Here is a 26,808-nt window from a genome sequence, read left to right on the forward strand (position 1 = left end):
AATGTTTATATAATTTTTGATTGAAGCGTTGTAGATTGAACTTGTATATTTTCGGAAATCTTCACGTTGTCTTTGAATTTAAACAAATAAGCTAAATAGGTCATTTATTACTCACTTATACCGTACTAGTTTAATCATCTTGCTACCAGTTTGATTAGCATTAAATGTAATATCTAAATCAACCGTTTTGCTAATTAATGTAGTAGAACATTAGTTTATGTTTGAATTAACAAATGTACATTTTCATTCTGTTATATACTACGTTGTAATATAACTAATCACACTTTTATCCCTTGCAAACATGTAAACCAATACGTATCATATCTTGATTACGATAGTTTTGATTTCCTGATAAATCCATTAAATAGATACAGAACTCTCATATAACTGTTGAACTGAACACAAAGTGGCTTTGTGACATTATTCTGTCCTGTATAAATAATCTGTATTATGATTTGTACAGTTTGTTTAGTTGCACATTGTCTTCATAATGTGATTCTAGTGATTTAAATGATTTTCAAAATAATGACAAGTAGAGCTAGTCCAGTGATTTTCAAATTTGAATTCTATATTCTTTTTCCCAGTATGGGATCATTAAAACACAAAACAGACCGGTCAAGTATTGTCCATATATATGGTGCTATTTCATGCACTCGATATGCACACAGTCCATTTCTTTTCATTTTGATTTCTAATATTTTTAGTACACCACAAGTGAACACTAACGAAAAAAAATATTCGTCAAGTATCGTTCATGTACATACCGTTATTTCATTCGATCAGTAAGCACATCGACCGATCAGTTTAGAAATATCATAGTTTTTGTGAGAAACTATTGTTTCACATACAAATTGTGTCCTCTTTGCAGCTGATTGTATCGGCATTTTATTTACTTCCTTGGCTTCCATGCCAAGTTGCTTCATGCGGGGCACAATTTCCTTCTATTTTGCAATAGAATATGTCTATTTATATCTTTGACATATTTATCAAATACCATATTGAAATAAACCGGTACTTACCGCCTTCATATCTACAACATGTAGACATGACTTATATATTTACTTGAAAGTACGTCATTATTGTCTACAGAGAGTGGAGATTACTGATAAGACTTCAACATGACTGCCATGATTTGGTCGCTTTTACTTGGTAAGCATGAAAGTTATAACATTTATTTGTTTCTGTTTTCGTTTTGTTTATTTTTTTCAAAGCTTTTATGGCACATTTTATTGTAGTACATGTGTCTAGAATGGACTTGGAAGATGTACAATATGGCTAGCAATATGGTTTACATATTTTGGCCATATGGTTGATATAACTGACAAAGGCAACGCTCATAAGAACAAATTCACGTACGAGTGCATGTTAGTTCATGTATGCATATAAACATGCATAAAACGATACTTATGTGTATGTGCTTTTTTCTGATCTGATATTGGATATTGAAAAAATGACATACGTTTCTTACCCATCTGTAAGGGAAAACATGCAAACTAGAAAAAAAATGGCTCTGATGTGCATGCTGCACTGTTGTACCTCTATTTCTCTCCAACTACAGACACAATTTCCAGCAACTTATCATAAAATGATATCAAGTTTGATTACACGCATCGGTCACTGGTAGTTCTTTTGTTAATTCTCCTGTTGATTATAAACTTATTGTGACGTGTTAAAGGCACAACAGTGCCGAGTGTCTGTAAGTTTATGAATTTTAAAGATCATGAACATACTGAAATGTGTCAACTTATAAGCTGCAATAAATCACAAAAACCTAGAATTTCTGACTATTCAATTCGATAATTGATAACTAAACGAGAGAAAATGAATATTTGTGGGGCCCGCTTTAATTGAAACTTGTAGGTCACGAACTGTTACGGAAACCCCATGTGACCAGAAAAACGGACACGTCATCTTCGTCCAGTGGGCGTGTTATGAGTCACGTGGTTCTAATTTGAATATATACTATAAACAAAAATGGCGGACGCACTAGAGAGTCAACAACGTAAAGGTCACCCGCGCTTGTCGCTTTCCGAGAAGAAACGTCGAAAAGCTGTCAGACAATCCGAACAGGACCTAACAAGGATTCGTCTTTGGGACCAGTTTATTCGATGGAGAGCGTTGATGGAGGAGTTAAAACTGGCATCATACACTACAATGGTGAAGTTATTGTTGGACAGGTAGGTCATTAGATACGTATAAAATGTTCTCCAACTGCAATTGTCAATATTTTGTTCCTATGTTTGAAAGCACACTGTTTTATTATTACTATCTTTGCACAAGGACTTGATTGGCTTTTGTAAGATTCCCAAAATGCATATGATCGGCTGATCGATGTTTCACTCGGTGATTGCATTGTGTGTATTATATATGTTGGGATGTACTTTATTGTTTTATAACAGCGAGCTCATAAAGGTCATTTGTATACATGTCCATTAGGCTGTCTTCGTGAGACAGGTTCTTTAAGTTACGTTAGGGAACATAGAGACATACAGAAGCTTTATCAATATGTATAACCTCTCTCCCCGGCACACACACTTTGGGTAAATGTGACAAGCACATTACTTGTACAAAATCTGAATAACCTTTTCATGTAGACGTGTAGATATAGTTGTAGTTGTTGTAGGGTTTAACGCCATTTTTCAGCACACGATAGGCTATACATGGCGGCCAGTATTAATGGTGTAGACGTGTAGAACAAATAATATATGTTTAATGCTGAACTGTTCATAGAGTTTTCTGTATCTGAATGTAGAACTGATCCAGTACAATTTTGATCTCATGTTTACAATAGGCTGGATGCTAAGATTTTTTATTGCACGTCTTTCAACCACTAGTAAATGTATTATAAAGCATTGTATTGTCTACAATTACAAAAGGATCTCTAGTCATGATAGGAAAGGATTTTGTAGTGCTACCAAAACATAGGGCTGGCAGGTTGTTATGTTATCAGTTTTAAACTGCAGTCAAGTTAGTTTTATTAGTTTTCCAATACTCTGGAACTTTGCTTTGGAATATTATTCCAGTTGAGATTAGAAATGTCCACTCTGTTTCCTTCTTCCAAACCCAATATATCCAATGGCTTCAGGGATGCAGCTAAAATAAATAAATTCCTTTGTATGGGGGCCTCAAGGTAGATTAGTTCTTAGCTAACATTGTTACCCTCCTTAAATAAAGTCATTATTATTGATGAAATTTTTGTAGATCTATTATTATCTATCCCTGCTAAAATGAAGTATTTCAGTTCTAAGTGTTTAACACAAAGTACAACAAAACAGATGTAAAACATAAATTATAATCCAAATGAATCTTTAATACATATTTTTAGTTACGAAGTTGCAAAGTATATAGCAAAAGATGAAACCAAGCATACAGAGCCGATGGCCGGTAGATCTTCATACTTCACATCATCACATGGCCAAGAGGTTTTGCAACATAACAGAGAGAATGAAGATACCGTCAGTATCTGAAGTATTTGCTACTGAATCAGGAAGGTACAAATTACAGATTTCTTGCAGATTTTATGAGGAGGGGGTGTCTTATAATTGTCATTCTACTGAAAACAATGATGTAACAAATGCAATGCTGATAAAGGACATTAGTATAACTGTGCCAGCAGTTTGAGATCTTGTCATTAGTATTGTTATCATTCTAGTGGATATTAATTTTGATTTGAGCAATGCAAGTCTACTAATTAGATTCAATTATATATATATATATATATATATATATGTATAGCACTTTCCCAGGGGACTGACACTTTATTAAGGATGTATGGGGTTCATGGAATTTCCTCTGGATGGGGAAGGTGCTGTGCTGTCATCATGATGATTACTAGCTAATACCTGTTCCAGAAAATATGTTGCCTTCTGAAGTATTGGGCAAAAATGCATCCTGTCTCACATAGTACTTTGTAGATAGAACAAATAAGAACAAAAACAACCCCTCAACAACCCCTTGGGAACTGGTCATGAGGCTCTAATATTGGGTGAAAAGTTAATATAGGAGAGCATGGGGATGCTTCTCTCACAAGTTAAGAAAACAAACGTTTTTTTTTTAAACAGGTATCATTGATGTTACAGCAAGCTGGTCCATCTACCCTTGCAAGGAAAAGAAAACATATCCCCACATCAAGGAACTTATACAGAAAACTTAAGGGCAAGCAGTGTATGAGGAGGAGAAGAGAACTAAAGGAAGATGATCCCAGTAGAATTTGTAGAAACCTGGCACCTCAACAACTACCATCAACTCTAGTTTTGTAGTTTTGGTGAAGGAAAAGATCTCTCGATTTTAGTTATGTAAAATATGAAACTGTCTGATATATGAACGTGTCTGCTAAGGCAGGTTACACTCTATATAATAACCTGTACATATCAGTAGTTGAAAATAAAATAATGTATAATGATGTATCTTCAATTGCTGAAAACGTATATATTGATTACTTATGACCTTCTTGCCCACATTGTTTATAGGCAGAATCAGACTGGTGTTAACAAATCTGAATAAAACATTATATAGTAAAATTTGGTTAGGAACAATATTACATCAAATCTGGCATTTGCCAAATATTCCATACGCATGTTTCGATGATAAGTATGGCTTATATGGTTAACAAGCGCTCATGGGAGTGGCAAACAGAAAGAAAATCTCTTATAATGCTCCGAACTCTTTTATGGTCATCTATATATAAATTATATACCTTATCTTCATTCGATTCCTTCGATATGTCGAGCAAGTCCGCGTCTTTGCGGGTGGTGAGACCACTTTGGGCACCCGAGAGAATTCCGAATGGACACATAATCGGTAAGTAACCGTAATGAAATTATTTGACTAGTTTTATCAACTACGCCAGGTACTATAAACATACCTCCGACGAAAACTCCGGTTGGTACACTTGTGATAGTTGCTTAGTTCGCAATTCCCGCTACACCAAGGCCAACATTTCTCGTGGCGAGTCCACATATAACATGCATGACAACACACGCACACACACACACATGAGTAAAACTGTTTTCTTTTCGATTATTTATTTGCATTGGTAAGCTTGAGGGTCTATCACATATGTATTATTAATATTATCAGTGAACTATACATGTTTGATACTCTGGCCTTGTTCGGGTGCAACATGTACATGCACTTATAGCCAATTACTTTTCTTCATTGGTACAAATGCCACGCAATCGTAGAAAATATCGTACTGGGAAATATTAAGTCTTGGAAGGTTGCGTCTTACAGGAACATGTCACCTCATTTAGTTAGAAACACATCGATTACAACCTTCACTGGTGTTAGCAATGATCAATCTCATTTTTGCCCAAGAACTGTTACACAGACCGGTGCATCCTTGTTGAATCTGAGATACCTCTTCCATAATTTAAATGTTACCGATGTATTCTTTTGTTTGGCGGCCTCATACTTAAGTTTTATTTGAGTTAATCAGAATTGATCATTTCCAGTTTAGTTTGGCGGAGAAATCCTCAATGTAACTTCGCAATCGTTTTATTACACTTTTACGTTAACCGTGACTCCATGAAATGACAATTTTTATTCCTGTTTTTCAGTTACAACTACGTGTTTGAGAAAACAACTACATGTTTTATATAAGCACATCAATAACCATCATTCGGCCTCGTGTACCTTCAAACAAAATTAGCTTATCGATGATCGCTTCTGTAAGTGGGGACATTGTGCTTGGTTACATGTGCACGAAAGTACATGTCGACCACGGACTGCTTGTTGAGGCCTAGATACTCGAGAGAAATGTAATCTGTAGGGTACAACGTAGTGACGTATTTCCGGGAACTCGATTTCTAAGAAGGCCTTTCATGGAAGAAAATACCGCGATTTGTTTTGCAGTTGGAATTATATGCGTTCACGTTGATTAGGGTCGCTAGATGGCTGCGAGTAATACCGAAAATTGATTCTGATTTAGCAACACAGACGCGTCCATGGCAAACTTGGAATTGGGTGCATCTTTAAATTTTGCCATGACGAAACTTTATATATTACAGGTTTCATCTAATACCTTTTGATGCCCGTCTACAACTGCACTCCATTTCCCTTTGTGAGATTTCCAATCATTGAATCTGTATTGGTTTATTATAGAAGTTGTTTATTAGCTTCATTGATAACTTTACCAACATTGACTGGGATCGTTGTTTTCTTTGGTTGGCGAGTCGCCAAACGTCGTAGTCGATCTCGAATTAATTTAATCACGTGTGAATCCAGATCGTTCAAGCGATCCACAGCGGTGCTTTTATTGCTATCAAATACTCTTAGCGCAATTTGTTTAGCGATCGGTGCAACGTTGGAGGCCAGACCGGCGAGAAACTTTGGGCTTCCTGTGAACAATCCCCAGACGACATTACCAAGATAATTTCCATAATATGCCGGGAAAAAGGAAATATTTTCAGACTAACCGGGTACTGTTTTCAAAGGCGACTGTCCGGTGTCAACTTGTACTGTGGTTATACAAGAGCTGAGAGTGTGATCGTGTTTGCTTGTTAAATGTTGGAGTCTATCCGGGTCTTCAATGAAATGCTCAATCGGATCTCATCATTGATTAAGACAATGTAGAAGTAGCCCGAGGGAAGTCCAGCAACATTACGTGATGCACCACCGTCCGACAATAACACATCCGAGTTATCAGCTTTGAAGCCCATAAACTGTCCAAATAAAATATTATGCCTATGCAACGATGCTAGTGGGATTTCCAGTGTGTGGGATTTCCCTGGTTGGGCACTTTAGCGGCAAACACTAAAGGATCTCCTAAATTGATCAAGTTGCATGACCCTAATTACAGTTTTGAGATTTGGTGGCAACTGTGACTTATACCAGGGTGGTAGTTCTGGTAGAAAACTTGATGCTGCCTCTTGGTCGTCATTGGTCTCATTTTCTTCCAAACCAGCTTTTTATGATTGATCCATCCAAGTCTTCTCGGATTTGCACTGGTAAAAGTTTCATGCCGCCACGGTTTCTCAAGTGGCTTTCTTGATATATTTGATGTTTTGGCTGTCTTAATAATTCTACTAGATTCTTGTTCTCTTTAAATCATTATTATCACTTCTATTGTTTCTGATGTAGCTGTTGCAGTCTCTTTTGTTGGTTTGAACAATGGTGCAAACATTTATTCCAAGCCGGATACAAAGTATTCCCATGTGGTCTGTCGCGACTGAAGAGTATCTTTGACACGTTCGCGGATACCTATAAAATCGTGGATACGTTCCAATTGTTCGTGGGCAGCTCTGAGGCTTTGATCAGAATACAATTTTATGGCATCGTTGACCGGTTTCGTCAGTTTATCGTGGTCGTTAAATTGCTTCACGCGTTCACATCTAACGCGCACGATACTTGCGCTGTCTACTTTCAGTTCGATCGTGAGGGAATCATGCGGGTCCCGGATAACATCCGCAAATATATTTTGAAACTCATCCTACGAAGCACCGGCAGCAGACCTGACCTAATGACTGTTAGCGAGGCTATGAGCGTCAACTCCACTAAATATTATCGACATATTGCATTTTTACTGGATACCTTAGGCACGTGTCGTATCATTGGGTTACATAGAGAATATCTGTGTTTTTGTGCCGGTCCCGAGAAGATTATTCTTTTCCAGGCTGAGGTCGTTAATCACAGGGGCTTCATCGATGTTGGAAAATAACCGAATAGTGGGTGATGAAGACTCATAATGACAGATTCTTTTGCAAATGTTCCGTTTTCCAAAACATATGCCTTCACATTGATGGCGTCCCAATTACATTTATGTTTCTTCATGCACACAAATTATATTCTTTAATAGAAATTCTCATTTATGTTCTCAAATGGTGTTTTAGTAGCGGATCGTGCGTAAGGTATTTTTCTTTGAGCCCATTTGTGTCAGTGACTTTTATTATAATTATCCCTTATCAAATATGGATCATTTAAATATCCTTTCCTTAGGATTTTGTTGGTGAGATGTTAATAGGAAAACTCGTGGTTTACCATACTCTGCTAATATCTTCGTTTGTCTAAAAAAAATTCTGCGCATATACTAAAGGCGTCTCTCTAACTGATTTGCTCTTGACAGTAATCGCCAAAGATCTTCACTGCGAATCTTCACTCTCTTTGTTGGACGTTCAATGTCTTTAGAGACGTGTTCGCAGTCTTCGCACACCAGTGACTAAGTTAACGTCAGGAACTTAAAGTTTCTTGTACAACATCATATCGACTCTTCTATCGTTGTATTTATTCTTCGTAACGTTTTCGTCGTGCTTCCGGTTCCGGTTACGTCTTTAGAAAGTCATATAGTATCGGTGGGTTCTCTTTGACGAATTGATACGTCGAATTCGAGCTAAATAGCTATTTAATCTTTTATTTGACCTAACAAACACCATTGGTCTGGTAATTTAATTCCTGCATTTGCAGGCTAGACTTTCTTCAGGAGACTACGTGTGTCAAACGTTGTGGTTCTAATACATTATATAACAGTCTATAGCAGTTGTGTAATTTATGAATCACTATTGTATTGAAAGATATATACTGATATGTCTGCGAGCTCAGAGCACTTCCGCTCCTCAACCCGAAACACATGATTTAGACTCATGTGGATGCACGCGTGTGCAAAAGGACATTATTGGGGAAAAGTTATGGGGAATCCAGAAAGGGCTTCGGGTTGGGAAATTTAGGAATTGGTCAGCCACTCTAAAATCCCCCATAATCACACTACTCCTTCCAACCACCAAACCGCCCATTTTGTGTAGAGGATATTCTGCTTGCATCCATTGGTCTTATCATATATTAAATATAAACTGCAATGCCTTTTTTGACTTAATCGATATTTTGCATAGTTCTGCGTTTCAGGTTTATGTGTCTTACTTTTCATTACGCAATATATTTTGACCGTATGACTTCAAATGAGCACAACACAAACTAATATATTGGAATTAATTCAAGCTGACAGAATAACTTGATTAGCTTCTTATAATTATAAATACGTACAAAGAGTTAATAATCTGCCACAAGAATAAGCAATTTGAACTGCTTAGTTTTCACAACGTTTCTAAAAGTAAACCGAGTTCAAAATTCAGATTATAAAGTTGAGGGAATTCATTTGTAACATACGGGACCACTTTGGATTGCACAGATGAACACTACGGTGTGAAGACACCTGCACATGAGCTGTCATGTACATTTATAACAGTTATGTCACTATCGTTCTGAGATACATTCGACTTTGACATCTTCTTGGAGTTTTTGAAGCTGATAAGAAAAACAAATGCTTCTTTAAACGGTAATGTTTAGCTTATTTGTAATTACAGTACTGAATCTAATACACCTATCAGTTAAAGCAAATTAAAATGTAAAGTTTATGTTATGCTAATATGAATTCATATGGCCAACGTACATGGTACAATGACCAAAAAGGGCATATATACCGCAAAGGTTGTCAGTCAGGTCCTTATGATATGACACGTTTAAGGTTGTTCTTGGTACGAGCGATTTGATTTTCTGATACACGTTAGCAATGTAATTTCCGTAATTTTTAGATGAAAAAGGTGACAACATCGTGTGCAAAGAACACATACTGTAACACATTGGTGTTCAGTATGATGTATGATACGTAGGACTCTCACCATTAATACAATATAGCCCAACAAATATTACAGAGCACGTAAAAGGTCATTATGAATATGTCATCCTTATATATGTGGATTTCGATTTGGAGGCGGATCGTGATCTGCATAAGTGGATAGATATATAGATATTTAAATAAATCAACTGGCAGCTTATTGTTTATATATAAAAGTAGTCCTTGTAGTGGTATTCTAAAAGAATGAAGACGGGTGGGATAGGATCTAGCAAAAACACTTATCAATGCTTACGTAAATGGGATGTTTTGTTTTCTAATGTAAATAATATTGCATGAATCTGACACCCTACTTATGCGCACTAGTTCAACAACAGATACAACAAATTATGTTGTTCATAAAAGGAAACGATCACGTAATCGAATAAATAATCACAAATGTTCTCACATATCAACTGATATGATCACTAATTGGAACTTATCAACATATATGACTGATATATGGATTCATAAACAAATATGCTGGTGAAAAATATGATAAATGTATGAAATTTATCAACAAATATGAATATTATATGGATCTATCAATATGACTGATGTAAAGAATTATCAAGAAGTATGACCAATATAAAGTTCATCAATAAATAAGATTAATGTAAGGATATATGTATTGTTCATTAACAAGTATGATGCTGTATTAATGTATTGTTCACTAACAAGTATGATGCTGTAATAGACTATTTGATATTGACTTTAGGTTCAACAAAACCTTATTTATCCAGACAATAAACTCAAGATTCTGTCTCCATTGCACCCATCAAATAGGAACAATCTTATGTGGTCCGCTCCTCTCCCCCTGCTCTCACACCGAGTAAACCAGTATCGTTGACCGCCGTATGCGGGCACACAATCCCCCAGAATTCGGTGAATTCTCGTAACAGCAAAGAATACAATGACTGAACCATGTAATGCATGAGACGTTTAAGTGTGAATAGAGCCATACACATTACGCATGCCCACACAAGTATCAATATCGTTACACTTTGCATTCTTTCATAAGAACCACTGTAGGAGATTATTATTACAATAACCACTCTAGTACATGAATCTGTCTCCGACAGGTATAATCGCACGTGATTATAGAACTTCGAGTATTTCCCATCATTTAATATAGATCTCTAATTGAATTAAATGTGTCTCTTCAGCTATTGAGAGTCTATCAAAGAATAGAATAAATTATATCTTATAGCATGGCAATATATGATATATGTCTGACTTTCTAGAAAAGTCATAATTAATTCCGAAACGTCTAATATATTAAGTCATTTATAAAATAGAATGGATAGCAAGAAATAATATATTTTTCATATTGACATACCTCTTCAGTTGCAAATTGCTTCCATAAAATTGACAGCTATCTTATAAGACTATCGATATTGTAACGATACTGAGATAATTTGGGCTATAAGTACTATAATCGTGGTCATATCCGCAGCCAGAGAACTCGAGGTAAAACGAGTTCCCCTCTGCCATTACTTTGAGCGTGCAGCAGTGAGTGAACAGAAATCAGCATTTCATGATCACCAAGGTAAGAATTAATATGCGGGTAACCCTGTTCCGGGCAACGAAACCTCCACGTTTTCATCCGTAACGCTTAAACATTTTCGTACACATCATTCCATTACACGATTCCTGAATCATGACCTTCTTTTTACGGTCACTAATACAGCATTTTTTGTGTCACATATGCAGCGTTTCTTCCTAATCTTCAAAAAAAATGAAATTATCGTCTGCATAAAATATTGTCCTGCAATTGATCGATCCTTTTCCTTAACATGTAGCACTGTGTTTGTAGAGAAACAAGTTGTATTAGTAGTACACGTAATTTCTTCCTGACTTACAGGTTGCTGTTCAAGAAGAAATTAAATTAAAATTCTACCACGCCGTCTATACACTACTTATACTTAAGTATGGAAAGCGTGTAATACTAGCCTGTGTTCTCCACTTAGACCCAATGGTTTGAATGTTATTAACAGAGATTCGTATCACACTATATAGAGACCCACAGGGACATCAATGTTATCCTCCCTAAAGCTAGCGCATCATGTCGGTGTCATCCGCTGTGGCTAGAGTGAATAACCAGGCTACACTTGTTGCCAAAGTTCCTTTCCTATTCCATTCTGTTGTGAACTTGGATGCCTCTCAAAGTTCGAAATGTGTTGTATGCAACTGATTGAGCCAATTAGGCTGGTAATATTTTAATTCTTCACTTTAATTTGAGCTAATACACCGATTTACTTGCTTCTTGTACATTGGAGTTAGGTACTAAATTTTCAACATGCCTTTAACCTGACCAAAGGTAATGAAACTGTTTATTATCTCAGTAATGAAGGTTATGCCTGAACTTTTAAATGTCCCACAAATATTCCATGGACAGCTGCTTCTATCCATGTTCATTAATGACAGGACAATTTTCTCTAGTTTTCGCTGAGATCAGAGAAACTGTGGCGTTTATTTGTACACAGTCGAATTTACGTTCTTGTCAAAAGGATAGACCGAGTTTGTTGTTGGGTTATTGAAGAGATCAATACCAATTAATAAATCGGTAGTAGTGTAGCATATAAAATTCTGACACCCCTAGCACGTGATGACTTCGGTAGTAGTGTAGCATATACAGTTCCGACACCCCTTGCATTTGATGACTTCGTTAGTAGTGTAGCATATACAATTCTGACACCCTTAGCATATGATGACTTCGGTAGCAGTGTAGCATATACAATTCTGACACCCCTAGCTATGCAATCACACAATCACACTCTGATCTAGTACTCATTTTATAGTAATATATATTCACAACAATTAATGAAAACTTCTGTTTCAAATACAATTTGTATCCCAGTTGAGTGATTTGTGTATGTGTGTGTATGTGTGTGTGTGATTTAGATTTTAAACGTAGCTTAAACAATTTTCCAGTCATATCGCTACGATGTCTGCAGTGTGGCAGTTTACTGTGATGTCTAGCACTGAGACATCATGCTGCAGACATGTAGCACGATGTCCTACCCAGTCACATTATCCTGACACCAGGCCGACCAGTCCAAACACTAACCTCTTATTGCTGAGCGTCTAACGAGGCAGCTGTTAGTACCATTTTTGGAAGTCTTTGGTATGACTCGGCCCAGGGTTCGAACCCACGACCTCCTGCATCCGGGGCGGACGCTCTAACCACTAGGCCACCGGAGTGGTCGAATCCCAATTGAAGTATCGTGATATTTTGTCCAGTTAACATTACACATTTGCATTCTATTAGCATAGCAGATGCGAAATTGTATTGTTCACACTGACATATATGAAATTGTTCATTTCATTTATTGCGATTGTGAGTCTATGCTAAATCATAATTTTATTTTGAAGATATGATATTCACATAAGTGAGGAAACTATGAAATTGTAATATGCAGAACAAACTAAATAGGGGAAGATCATTCATATGGTATGGCGTTGTGACACCATATCATTCATATGGCATCCATGAAATTATTACAATACAACGTCCATCAATGGTTGTGACGTTGCCCAGTTTCACTGCAATAGGGCATATATAATGAATGATCCTATATATTAAATTCATCTCCACCGGGAATCTAACTTTCGCGCAGACATAGGTTGAAGCATTAACCTTTGACCCCTCAGCCGCTGACCGATCCAACACAACTATTTCGAACCATTGTAACATTAGTCACCTAGAGATATACACATTAAACCGTGCATGGCATGAACCGTAAAAAATAGCATATTTTGGTAGAAACAGCATTAACATGTCATATATGCGTTCACAAGAATAAATTTGGTTTAGCACTAAAACTATTTATGCTAAGAAAGACTACACGGACTTACTTGGTAACCAAGTTCATACAGGAACCTATGTACAACGGGAATGATAAGATGCGATTATAAAATGTTCAAATGTATCTCATCTTTAACTATACACCACTCCCTCGATAACTCGCAAACCCACTTATAACGCGGGGTCAGGCGTGGATCCCATTTTTTAAGTCAGAAAACACCCCAAAAATTGACCTCTATTTGCTTGAACTTGAAGAAAATCGCGATCAAATTTGATAACGGAAACTTTGATGTATCGCTCGTTTTATCGTCGAAACGGTGGATATGACCTGGAAATGTTAATCAACACTATGAAATTTAAAAACAGGTCATACAATTTTTTACATTTTCTTTCTAAACGACATTCCTAGTACACCGCAATTAACGATATGTAAGGAAATTTCGATCAATGAAATTGTCATTCACGCCGAGTGGAGGCAGTACTTTAATAAATAAAAACAAATTATATAATTTTTTATCAATTGAAATTTGTGTTCTAGTTCTATCTTTTAGGTCCTCTTGTAATTAAACGTAAAATGCGTCACTCTACCGAAACAGCTATGTCCGCGATCGTTTCTCTGAGAACCTAATTAAATGCCGACCGTGTTTTGATAACTGAATTCCGGAAGTATTTGTTGTATTGTTGCACTGAATTAAAAGCTGGCCTCCTTTGTATTATCACGTTAATTGTGTATTTTGAATCAAATAAATGAGGGTGGGATTAAAGAAAAGTGAAAAGGTACGAAAATTCTACAAACCTAATATTTAGCGGCCCCGGTCGTATGTCGAGTGAATTCACTTAAATTGATCAATCCAACACTTATAAATGTTATTGTGTATGTAACATAAACTACCTTAAATTAACCGATTCTTTCATAAATGTGATCAAAGTTAACATGGCAACCAAGCGAAATGAATACTTCGTAAAAATAAAGAGCTTGATTTCACAGATAAGGACCATTGTGGGCAAGCGAGTTTCAGAGAATTCTTGAACTGGCACTTAGAGATATCCTCAAGGATGATAAGAAGTTTCATTATTACTTCCAATGAAATCACGACATCAATATTGTACTAACTGAACAATAAAAAAATTGAGTTTCGACGTACACGATTGTCTCACGAAATAAATGTCGCGTGTTTTTGAAAAAAAAAAAAGGAATCTTGTTTGGTGGACTATAAACACTTAGTCTAGTTCCCTGCTTTGTGGATTCCCTATTTCGCAGGATAATATTAAACACCATTGCGGGAACCAGACTCATCACAAAAAAAAAGCATCAACGTAATACACAGAATTTTTTCACGTACACGTGATGGTTGTTGAAACCAGTAGGAACGATCTTTCGTATGTTGGACATTTTGAAAATAAATGTTATTTAAACAGAATAACGAACAACTTCATTAGAAAAAGCGCATTATTAAAAATTATTATCGATGTGATTGTAAAATGAGGATTCAGTCAATAAACAGCCCAGTTCCCTAACGCCTCTCCCCACCCCCTACGGTTTTCTCGATGTCAAAGCGATTTTTTTCTTCAAATTTTGGAGGTCCCTCGGTAACTCGTGCCTCGCTTATAGTGCGGTCAATGTTTGTGGACCCCGTTATGCGCGTTATCGAGGGAGAGGTGTATATAACATACATAATGTTATACGGTATAATGACGTTTCATGGACCGATATTATATCTCAGTGTTAATCATTCGTAGTATCAGACGACTACCTTTCCTATGCCTACATCAAGTCGATATTACTCATACATAATATCACGTGATAACGTTGCACTGACCATTATCATTCCGCGATTATGAAACATAACATAATGACGTTAGAGGTGTATCTCTTTTGCCTCCGAATCGTACCGCTGACGATTTTACAACAGTTTGCGGATTAAAACAGACATGTCTGGTTTGCATAAAAAAGTATAAAATATGTACTTCTTGCAGGCGATATGTTGGAAGCTCATTAAATTAATTTCAGTTTTCTTCATGCCCATGCTGAAACGACAGAAATCAATAAAATTACTTGTTTCATGAAATTGCTGGTATGATGATTCACGTAATATTTTTCATTTTCAGGACTTCTGCAGGCTGTTATCTTCTATCCAAACAGACACGCTGAAGGTAGGACTTTGCACATTATTATTATTATTATTATTATTATTATTATTGGGGCCCCGAGTGGCCGAGTGGTCTAAAGCGCTCTCCGCTACGGATCACTGCCATCTCACCTCTGTCTGCGTAGGTTCGAGTCTCGGATTCGGCCAATGTGTGGTATGTGAGAAAGCTTGCCACTAGCTTCTCGAGGGTCGGTGGTTCTTTCCAGGGTTTTCCCGGATTCTTCCTCCACCATTAATACTGGCCGCCATGTATAGCCTATCGAGTGCTGAAAAATGGCGTTAAGCCCAACAACAACAACAATTATTATTATTATTATTATTATTATTATTATTATTATTATTATTATTATTATTATTATTACAAGTTGCTAATTGTTCTTATGGAACTCTATGATTTGTATGTGTAGACAATAATGTTTCTTAGCATCAACTGTTTCGTATCTTTATATTAATATGCTTATTTTGATGTTAAAGTAAAACATGATATCCTGCCAAAATAGTATATTTATACATCTATATGACGTCAGTTAAACGTTGTAAACTGGTACTCTCGTTCCACCAGACTCTTTCGTTGGTCTATGAGTAGTATAAGGGGTGAGGTTAGCGACAATGGGAATTAGCATTAAAAACACCCCCTGGGTAAGATTAGCGACAATGGAAATTTAACATTAACCACCCTGGGTAACATTAGCTACAATGGAAATTTAACATGGGCAAAAAACCCTGGGTAAGATTAGCGACAATGGAATTTAACACTGGAGAAAGGAAAAAAAAGGAAATATTGAGATTAGCGACAAAGGCATTCGAACAATGGAAAAAAAATATCGATTCTAGGGACAAAGGCAATTGAACATGGGGAATAGAGTTTGGGTCTGTCTAGGGACAAGGGGAATTGAACATGGGAATAGAGTTTGGGTTTGAATTGAACATGTTAGAAAAAAAAAACTAGGGACAGGGGAATTGAACATGGGATTATTTTTTTTTTAATTTTTATAAAGGGGTAGGCAATCGAAAGGTTATCTCTTTTCGAGAAATGTGGGTGGCCCTGAAAAGGGCCTTTGGTTTTTCTTCTTCTTCTTCTGCTTCTAATTTCTTCTTTTTCTCCACCAACTTCTTATTTTCTCTCCTACACTCTTTTTCTTCTTTTTTTTTCTCCTCCTCTTCTTTCTTCTTCTCTTCCTCCTCTTCTTTCTTCCTCTTCTCATTTTCTTCTTCTTTTTCAATTTTTTCATTCCATTTTCGTATTCTTATCCTTTCCTCTTCATCCTCCTTCTCCTCCTTTATCTCTTTCATGACACCACTTATTATGTCCTTTACTTTTCTTAAGGTATTAATTTCCATCTTTAATCGATGGGGACTATAGGAATAGTGGTCTTCATTGAGTCTCACTAACATCTGCTCCATTATTCCTAAATTGTCTAAAACGTCTTGTAATTTTTGCATTTTGTCAAGGTGGTTCGAAGCCATCTTCTTTGTATAATGGTTTGAACGACGAATACTGTGGGTTCTTATACGAAAAGCGCGGATGTGAAGGAAAACATCCCCCCTAAGACATAAAATTGATCTTACCTAGATCATGACCAAACAACGCGCGAACGTGAAGGAAAACATCCCCTACTTTTCTCATTTCATATAATATACTATCCACATAAGTGAAGCAACAATAAACAAACCCCAAATCTACTATTTACACACGCAAATCATTAAAACAAAATCCATAATCTACTATCCACACAATCGTACGTGAGCGGTTACAAAACCCAAACTATACTCTCCACAAACACAAACACACAAACACATACACTCGCGCTATGAAAAAAGAGTTAGTGTTTATATTCACACTACTCTACCTACACACACACACACACACACACACACACACACTCACACACACATACACACACACACATTGGCAAATTGATGGTTATTTCTTTTCTAGAGTATTGGGTAGCCCTGAAAAGGGCTGTTTTTTTTTTAACTTCACGGACACCTGGTTAATGGTGGCACCTTCCAGGCCTGGCGCCACATGCACATCTTGTTCCCCAGTTGCTTTTTACTTTTTTGGGGGAGAGAGCAGAGGCAGGATATGTGGCTTCAGAATCCCAATTTTCGGTTTCTGGGATTCTGAAATTTCTTCTTCTTTTCTCCTTTTGCTCCTCCTCTTCTTTGTATCTTCTCTCCTCCTCTTCTTTGTATCTTCTCTCCACCTCTTCTTTATTTCTTCTTTCCTCCTCCTCTCTCATCCTTCCTTCTTCCACAATGGCCTCCGCGGCCAGTTCGTTCAACAGGCGCCTGGCATATTCCAGATGCACATGAAGTTCCAACAGTTTCGCCAGTCTCGTGTTCATTCTGGTGTTGATCAATCAACAAGGGTAGTTGGACTGCAGAACGAGTTTCAATTTATACTAAAACTGCGGACGTGAAGGAAAACATCCCCCTAAAAAACATAAAATTGATCTTACCTAGATCATGACCAAAAAACAATGCGCGGACCTAAAAGAAACACTCACTCACTTTTTTATACTACCCATTCCTATTCTAAAAAATTTTTTCATTAATCACTCCAATATACTATTCACATACGCAAAGCAATCCAATCAACCCCCCCCCCAAATCTACTCTCCCCACACCTCAAACAGCCAAGAAACACATGATCTTAATCTACTATCCACACCAACGTACGTGAGATGTTACAAACACAAACACACAAACACATACCCTCACACTATAAAAAAGAGTTAGTGTTTATATTCACACTACTCTACCTACACACATTGGCAAATTGATGGTTATTTCTTTTCTAGAGTATTGGGGTAGCCCTGAAAAGGGCTGGTTTTTTTTTTTGTTTGCTATGGCAATCTTTTAGTTTCTAAGAATGCGACGTCCTCTGAGGATAGACTTTCTGACGATAGGTCTGCTTCTTCGGAAAGAGAAGAAGAACTCTTTGGTGTCGATACGACAATCGACAAAGCCTCTGTCAGGTTCAGGTTGCTGCTGCTGCTGCTGTTGTTGTTGCTGTTGCTGCTGTCTCTGAAGTCTGTACTTCTCTGTCCATTCTTCTTTCTCCCTGTTCACTTCTTCTCTGAAGAGCTCTTCTATCAGGTCTTCAGTGACTTTTAACATTCTCACATTCTCTATGTCTTCTGGCTTCGGTATCAGGCTGTGTCTGACCCTATGCAAATTCACGTAGGCTTCGTTTAGCTTAGCTAGTTTGGAGCACATCTTCGTAGGAGGATGAGTCGACAATGGATATTGGACTGGAAACTACCCCGGCTTTAAAGTCAAAGCGCGGACGTGAAGGAAAACATCCCTCTACGGTTTTTGAGCCGGAACGTTCAACGAGTGTCATGAGAGAGATAGAGAGAAGTCAAAGGGCATGAATCAACATTCTTATAGCCAAACAAAAGACAAAGGCATTTTTTTCAAAACACAACATTTTTTATTCAAAATCACTTAACACTAACAAACAACTCTAACATTTTTTAACAATAATCCAACAATATAACATCAAACATTTTTTTCAAATCACAAACATTTTTTTTCAATTTACACTCTACTTTAAACAGGGTTGGCAACGTTGTGAATGAAATTGTGATTTCCACTGTTGCAAGTCATTGAGTCATGGATGGACACTACGTTTCCTAGCTTAAGACAACAAAATAAGCATACTAGTCACAAAATCAACGATTTACTTTCTCATCGTTTCTAGAAAAATCACGATCAAAATAAGTCACTAAATGTTCTTTTGCTGATAATAAGTGATCTATTTCGATCTCGACTTTCTCTTTGAATTTGTCAAAGAGGGTTTTGATGTAATGGATGTCTCGAGTCGTTAATGGAGGACAGAAATGTTCACGCAAGTCTTTATACCACCAACGTAACACGTCTTTTTTTAAACAGACTCCAAGCTTCGTCCAGATATTCGTTGAATTTTTCTTCTTGACTGATGTTTTGACATCCATAGTAATCATGCTTCATCCATGTCGTAATTGTGTCTGCCAGGTATGTAGCACAGTAGGAGACCAATTGCTGTTCTTGTTCTGGACATCTAGACTTGATCACGATGTCCTTTTCGTCTTTGTGTTGGGATTCTCCTTCCACGGTCTCCTCACATTCCATCTTCAAAGCTTCTCCACTAGGTAAAGAGGGATAACAGTCTTCCTTAGCTTCTAGTAATCTAGAATGACTTCTCTCAAACTGTTGATTTCTATGGTATTATCGAATTCTGCATACAGGATGACGTTCACTGTCTCGTCCAGTGGCTTTGCAAACTGAAGTTCCACACGAATCTGGCCAGATTTTATAGGGTGGAAATGTCCCTCGTCGCTGCCTTGGTCTGGAGTGAAATCGAAAGCCCACAAAGCGTAGCCTCCTGCATAATCCTCGTACGTAATGCCGTGACTGGTGTTGGTTCCTAACTGTCCCGTGGCTTCGTACAGCGACAAGTACGACCTCAAGTAATTCTTCTTGTCAAAGTTAGGTTCGAAAGGTCGGGTACACAAGGTCTTGCCATCGCGACTGACTTCGATCTTGGACACGTCAAAGTGTTGAAAGTAGAAAGGATTTTTAGCGATAGCTCCGTTGAAGGCTGTATTCTCGACCATACCAACAATCAAACGTTTGGGTAACTGTCCTTGGAACAGATGATCGTCAATCATGGATCGCTGTCCCCTAGGAATGGTGAAGGTTTTCACTTCTACGCGTCGGATCGGATACTTGGCGGTCGTTCTGCTCAACGTCTGACTGATGTCGTTTCCCACCTTAGGTAACACTTCCACACGGCGTACGTAGAGTCTGGCTTCTTGGATTTTGGTTTTGTAATTATCGTCACTATCAGCTATTAAATGGAAAGCGGCACTGCTCCGATTCAGTCTCAGACGGACATCCACCCCATTCAGCAAATATTTTTCTTGCAACCACATGTCCAAATGCAAACGATCCATCAGTTCTAAACTGTGTCCGTCTTTGATTCTGTCTCTTCGTTCTACAAATCCCGCATTGTGGTCTTTGGCTGTATCAGTTTTGAATGTTTCAAATTCGCCTGCAACGTCAGCTTCCCATACCACACAGGCATTGAGATGAGTGTTCTTGACGTCTATTCCGTACGTCAAGAGATTTTCCAGGTACGCTCGATAAGGGTAAGTATCCATGCTGCTACTGACTAGTTTGTTATTCAAGTACAAGTCCACTCCGCTAAACAAGGAATGCATGAAATTGTTGACGGGAGCTACTGGCTCAGTGTCTATAGCATTTCCATCCTTATCTTGAACTTTGACTTTCAAGTACAAGTAACTGCTATTCAAATCGATGTAATCTTCGGGCTGTCCTTTGATTTCAAACTCGATGGGAGCGGAATCGGTCAATGAAGAGACGGGATGAAATTCCACCCATTGGGATTCTCGCATGGTCATCATGGTGGGTGGCATGGCAAACAGATCCAGTTCCGTCTTGGAACAGGCGCAAGACTCTCGGTGCATCATTTTTTTGTTGCTGTGTCTCAATAATCGAAAACGTCTAAGTCTCGAACGGTTCTTCTTTTCTTTGCCTTTCTAGCTTGAAGTCTGGTGAAAGGGTGTTTTCTTCGTCGTCTCTTTCTGCCTTGTCCTTGCTGAATGCCTGACTCGGTAGCGTGCAGGGCATTAATAGGTGTTTCACGTCGGCCCAAAAGGTCTTTGCCTGTTTGCAGCAAGACATTTTTGCCTGCCCTCATGAAGGCTTCTTTAGAGTTTTGTTTGTCGATGATGACATTTTGGAGAAATTCTTTGCCTTGCGTCAGTGCCGCATCTTTCAAGGCGTGCAATCCGCGTGTCACCATCGGTTTCAACACTGGGGCCACCGAACAAAAGGATGATTTTAACATATCTCCTAAACCGTGTCCTCGCTGTCGAGCAACCCCTCGATACACTGGATACATGACTTACGAGTCGTGAGAGAACCGTTTTCGAAAATGGAGTTTCACCGTGACTTCTCCTTTGGTGAATGAAATATTTTGTCCCAAATCGCCTTTTATAGCAATGTTGACCGTGTCCAAATACGACTTGCTGACAGGCAAATAATGAGGATGTACAAATTCCCGGTGGACGTGGTAAGTGTTTCCACCTTCCTGGTCACTGGTTGTGGTACTATCCACTTTGAAAGGAATGACACGCAGTAACGGCACAGAGGTGTGTCCCACCACGTTATACTCCACCACATCGGAGTACACGAACATCAAATTCAGTTCTTGGTTCAGTTCTACAGGGAATCGAAAAAACTTATAAAATTCCGTATTGCTGTTGATCTTCGGTTTAAAATTTGGAGCCATTTTTGTGTCTCCACCTAAAATATCAAACAAGTCCCGATTAAAACTGATGGACAACGTTTGGGTATCCTAAAATTTCATCAGTAAGCGACGAGCCACTTTATGGTACTCCAGGGTGACACTTTTTTGACTCTGTTCAGGGCTTTGCCAAAGGCTAAGTCGAACCTGGAAGTAATGGTGTCCACCAAATGTTGACCACTAAAATAAAACCCTGCCGGAATTTTCAAGGTCTAGATATTGAAGGGTGAATTTTTGGATGGTCTTGTGTCCCCTGAAAACCCGATGTCATTCATGACTTCTTGTAATTGTTGGTTCAGGATTTCGACCTCAAAAGTGTTTTGCTTTTCGGTGATGTTTTAGATTTGTGTAGGGTGAATCATTTCTACCAAAGCCACTTCCCAATGGGCTTCGTGATCTAACTGGATGGCTTGAGGTAATTTGGCCGTGTAACAGCACAACGTGTTGTTGGGGAACACCTCCATGGAATTGTCACTGGGGAAGGTCAAGTAAAATTGGTTTTGGTGACCCAGAGTTCTGTGGCTGTCCGAGGGGTTACTGGACGTCAGAGGCGTGTCTCCGCCCAAAATGAGGTTCTGGTTGTGATTGTTGTTGGAGTGGTGACTGGCACTGTCACTGGACACAAGGTTCCCGTGGTTCCCGTTCGAGGAGAATTTCAGGGAGGGATTGGGAAGCAGGTAACCGATGAAACTGCTCAATAAAATGGTCCACAATTGTTTGTCTCCTTGTTGCAAACTCAAATTGGCGATGGCTGCCCCGATGACACAATACACCACGAAGATTTGGCAGAAAAAGACGATTTGCGTTTTAGGCACACGTTCTCCACACCACACCCACAAGGGTTGTTTTTGTAAATCTTGCAGAGAAGAACTAGGTGAAGGAGGAGTGGTCGACGTAGCTGCGTCTGTGTGAAAGGGCGTGATGGTCACTTCTTTTTATAGTCGATGACTTGCGAAGCGTCGATCCAAGAATCAAAACTGGGTGGATATCCATTCCAACGTACTTTGACTTCTTTGACACGTCGTTTGCCCACTTTACGGGTTCTGCGTTCGAGAATGCTTTCAATGTCGTACACGTCGTCTTCTTTTTTGGTCACACGTTGTAACTCGGGCAAATAAAACGTTCCTTTGAGCACTTCTCCGTTCATGACTTCCAATTTATAGACGGCAGGATGACGCCATGCACTCGTCCAGTGACGCGAAACAATTCGGTCGTCCAGTTAGGTAAGTAACCTTTGTCGAAAGTGCGTTTGGTTTTGCCAATGCGCACCCAATCTCCTACGGCCAACTCTGCACTTTTCTTGGGGACAGCCTTCGTCGGGGACGTACCAAACAGGCGCTCAAACACCAACACTTCGTTGTCGGGAGTCACGTCTTGCGGGGCACGTCCGATGCTTCGATGGTAAGATTGGTTGTACGCTTGCACCAGGTGCGGTAAGATGTCGACGTACTTCAGAGTGTGGTGATGCGTAAAATATTTCCACATGCGTTCTTTCAAAGTGCGTTGAAAACGTTCCACGATGCTGGCTTTGGTTTCGGGATTCTCGGTGGTAAAAAAATGAATGTCACGTTTCTTTAATTCTTTTTGGAAAGCTTGGTTCAGAAATTCGGTGCCTTTGTCCATTTGCCATCGAAGAGGGTGACGGCCACTTTGTTTCAACACTCGTTGCAGGGCTCGCACTAACTCGCTGCTGGATTTGGAAGGCAAGGGCACGACCCAGGCAAATTTGGAAAAGACGTCGATGACACAAAACAAATATTTGTAGCCACGATTGTAGCTGGCCAAATGAGAGACATCGGCTAAATCGGCTTGCCATTGATCATCGATGCCTTCCACTCGGGTGCGACTTCTGGCAAACTTGCGTCGAATGGGTTTGTGTAAAGTGTAGGTAGCTTGTTCTTGTAACCATCGTTGCACTTGAGGTAAACGGAGACTTTTCAGTCGCGTTTTGGCAGCAAGATACAATTTTTGAACTCCTGCGTAACCTGCAGGATGGGAGGGATCGTAGTAAATGCTGGCTAAGACTTTTTCCATTTTTTGTGTTGGTTGGTGTGTTAATAAGACACCCACTCTTGGAGGATGCTACTCTTTTTCTCTTTGGGTATTTTCTTGGATTGCAATGCTTTGCGTGTGCGACCGGCAATAGGTGTTGAAGAGGAGGAGATCTGAGCGGGGGATATCGGTTCTTGTTTCACTTCTGTCTTCACTTTCTTTTTCTCTTGTGATGAAGAAGGGGTGGCCATCATCTTTTTAATCCATCCAATTCTGGAGGTAGGTGTTGTTGTTAACTTGCATACTTTTTCTGGTGGAGTTTGAAACCCTTCTTCTTCTTCTCCTTTTTCTGTCTTGGTCACTGGTAGTGGTGGTACTGGTACTGGTACTAGTACTGGTGATGGTGCTGGACTTTTCATCAAGGTCTTAAAATCTTTCAGAGTGGGTAGAGCTGTTTCGTCTAAAGCTTTCTGGTGAAAGAGTTGCAGTCGTTGCAAGAGTTGACCGTACTTTTGCGATTTTTCTGTTTGGGACAAATCTTGGCGATCCATCAAGGACTGCAATTCGTGTTGTAACTGGGACATCTCGCTCAACTGGGGATTGGAAGGTAAATGCGGGGTGCGTTGTTCTTGCCACCGATGGTATTCCATCCATCGTTTGTAAGGCACTAAAGCTAGTTTTCGTCCTTCCATGGGGTTGTCAGGGGTCGATTCTGAAATCTTGGGACTTCCGAGGGCCTTTTTATCTTGTTCCCACCAGTCCTCCCAACATGGTTCCCAAGACTCCTTTCAGTAAGGGGCCTAACAAGAGAGGTAAAATGCCTCCACGTTGGACCAATATCTTCTTTTTTTGACGAATCGGAATTTTCTTTTGAACCATTTGGCGAAGAACGTGACGATGTTTGCTTAAGCATTGTTTCTGGTGTTTGGACAAAGGGATCGTTCCTTTCAAGACGTTCATACAACATTCGCACACGGTATCGATGACCTCTTTGGAGGCTAATTGAATGAGTTTTTTTTTCGTAGAGGTGGAGAAGCTTTGGACAGGACAGATAACATGTCCCCATGTTTGATTAAACGTGGTGGTAGTCCTTTTCTTTTCTTTCCTTGGGGTTTTCTGGAGGGTGACATCTTTGAGTCTTCAGGAGCACCAAAAAACACTGATACCCTACTTGGTCACACACTTTTTTATACTGGAACGCGTCGCCACTGATTGTCTTTACGTCGTATCAATTTGAGGAGAAGCATGACACGTCGTGCAGGGGTACGTAACGGACTAAATCGAGCCAGTTCTTGCTTGGACAAATCCAGTATACTTTGTAACATGCCCGATCTTTCTTGGACTTTGATTTTGGGAGAAGGTACTTTGTGAGCAGCAGCCACTGCCACTAAATTGGAGGGTCCTACCACTGGGGAAGTAATTTTTGGGGTCATCAACGGAGAAGTTCTTGGTGTGATCAACGTCTCCAAGTACTCTTCAGTTCTTGGTGTCATCAACGGAGAAGTGGATGAACGTGAGGCTGCCGGAGATGCGGTCACCGCCGTGGCAGGTCGTGGTTTGCGAGTGTAAAGTTGCGTCCTGGCCGAAGTGCCTCTCTTGCGACTAGTTTTCTTCTGTGGACTTTTCTTTTTCTGGGGACTTTTTCTCTGTTTCTTTTTCTGGGTGCTTCTTTTCTTTCTCTGGGGTGGTGTATGGTCAGAGGAGGGTCCCGGCACTGGAGAAGTTCTTCTTGGGGACCTGGTCTTTTTCTTCTTCTTGGGGCTTCGTTGGACTTTTTTCTTGGGGAGAAGTTTGGGGGCATTAGGATCCCATCTTAAGAGAGAGCGAATGATGACCCCTCCTAGAGTACCGCTCCCTCCAGGTTTCAAAATGATTTGTTTTTTGGTTTGAGTGTCGATGCGGGGTTCGGCCAGTTGGACCAAAGCGACTTTGTTTCGATCGAAAAAGCGTTTGGTTTGATGAGGAATCTGAATGATTCCTTGGAGTAATTGACGTGCCGTCACCGTGAACCATCGTAAGACTTCTTTGAGACTAGCTTCTAAGACACGAGCTCGTATTTGTGGATTTTTTTCTCGACTGATGCCATACAAGGCACGAATCAATTTGACGGGAAGATGCGACTGAAGGGACGTCATGTTGACGTTGTGTGAGACAGACGAAAAGTGTCTGAGGCTTTTATAGATTTTTTTTGTGGAGTGAAATTAAGTCGAGGACGGAGACGTGTACAGGACAGGCCCTCCGTCTTGGCACCAGTGGTGAAACAAGTGGGTTCGAAATCGTAAATCCTCGGGGGTCGTAGGTTTCAAATCGACGAGTAAATAGGCGTGTGGAGTTTGAGTGGCATCGTCGTACGCCTGAGTTAGCCAAGGCGTTCCTAACCGTTTGGCTAAGACTTGCACTTGCGATTTATCTCGAGGGCTTTTAAACAAGACCACGTAATGCGCATTGAGACTGATGGTGCGATGGGCTTTACTTTGTGGAAACAAATTTTGGGTGATGTAAACGACACTGGCATTACGGTGATGCCCTTTGCGCGTGAACCACAGTTTAATTTCTTCTTCGTCTTCTCCTAACATGTCGTCAAAAATGACCAAATGGGTTAGACGGGAGTCAGGGACGATGCCGTCGTCTTCTTTAGGAATGCCTTCCACAACCACGATGGAATCGCCTTGACTTTCTCGCAAGAGGCTATACGCCGATTGCCACTCTTTGTAACACCACACGATTCGTTGAGGTGGCCGATCGATCAAATGATGTTTCTGTTCGATCAAACGTTTGACGAATTCGGTTTTGCCTGAACCGCTAGGTCCAGCAATGAGCATGTTAAAGGGATGGCGAAGATACAAAGCCTCCCAACTGGCACGATCTAAGTGTTCGTCGATGACTTTGACAGTAGAGGAAGAGGGAGCAGAGACAGCAGAGGTAGCCATAGTGTGAG

General features: G+C 39.3%; 1 protein-coding gene across 2 annotated transcripts in view; it reads left to right on the plus strand.

The window, feature by feature from the left end:
• Nucleotides 1-1,037: 1,037 nt before the first annotated feature.
• Nucleotides 1,038-26,808, plus strand: part of LOC149794193 (matrix-remodeling-associated protein 5-like) — a 102,331-nt gene continuing 76,560 nt past the window's right edge. For both annotated transcript variants that reach the window (XM_089968303.1, XM_089968304.1), the window contains exons 1-2: nucleotides 1,038-1,149; nucleotides 15,519-15,563. In XM_089968303.1, the coding sequence (XP_089824429.1) occupies nucleotides 1,119-1,149; nucleotides 15,519-15,563 (76 nt within the window). In that variant the 5' untranslated portion in view covers nucleotides 1,038-1,118. The remainder of the gene's footprint in view (nucleotides 1,150-15,518; nucleotides 15,564-26,808) is intronic.

The sequence above is a fragment of the Sinohyriopsis cumingii genome, chromosome 8, assembly GCF_028554795.1.
Source record: "Sinohyriopsis cumingii isolate HCF-2022 chromosome 8, ASM2855479v2, whole genome shotgun sequence".
Lineage (NCBI taxonomy): Eukaryota > Metazoa > Mollusca > Bivalvia > Unionida > Unionidae > Sinohyriopsis > Sinohyriopsis cumingii.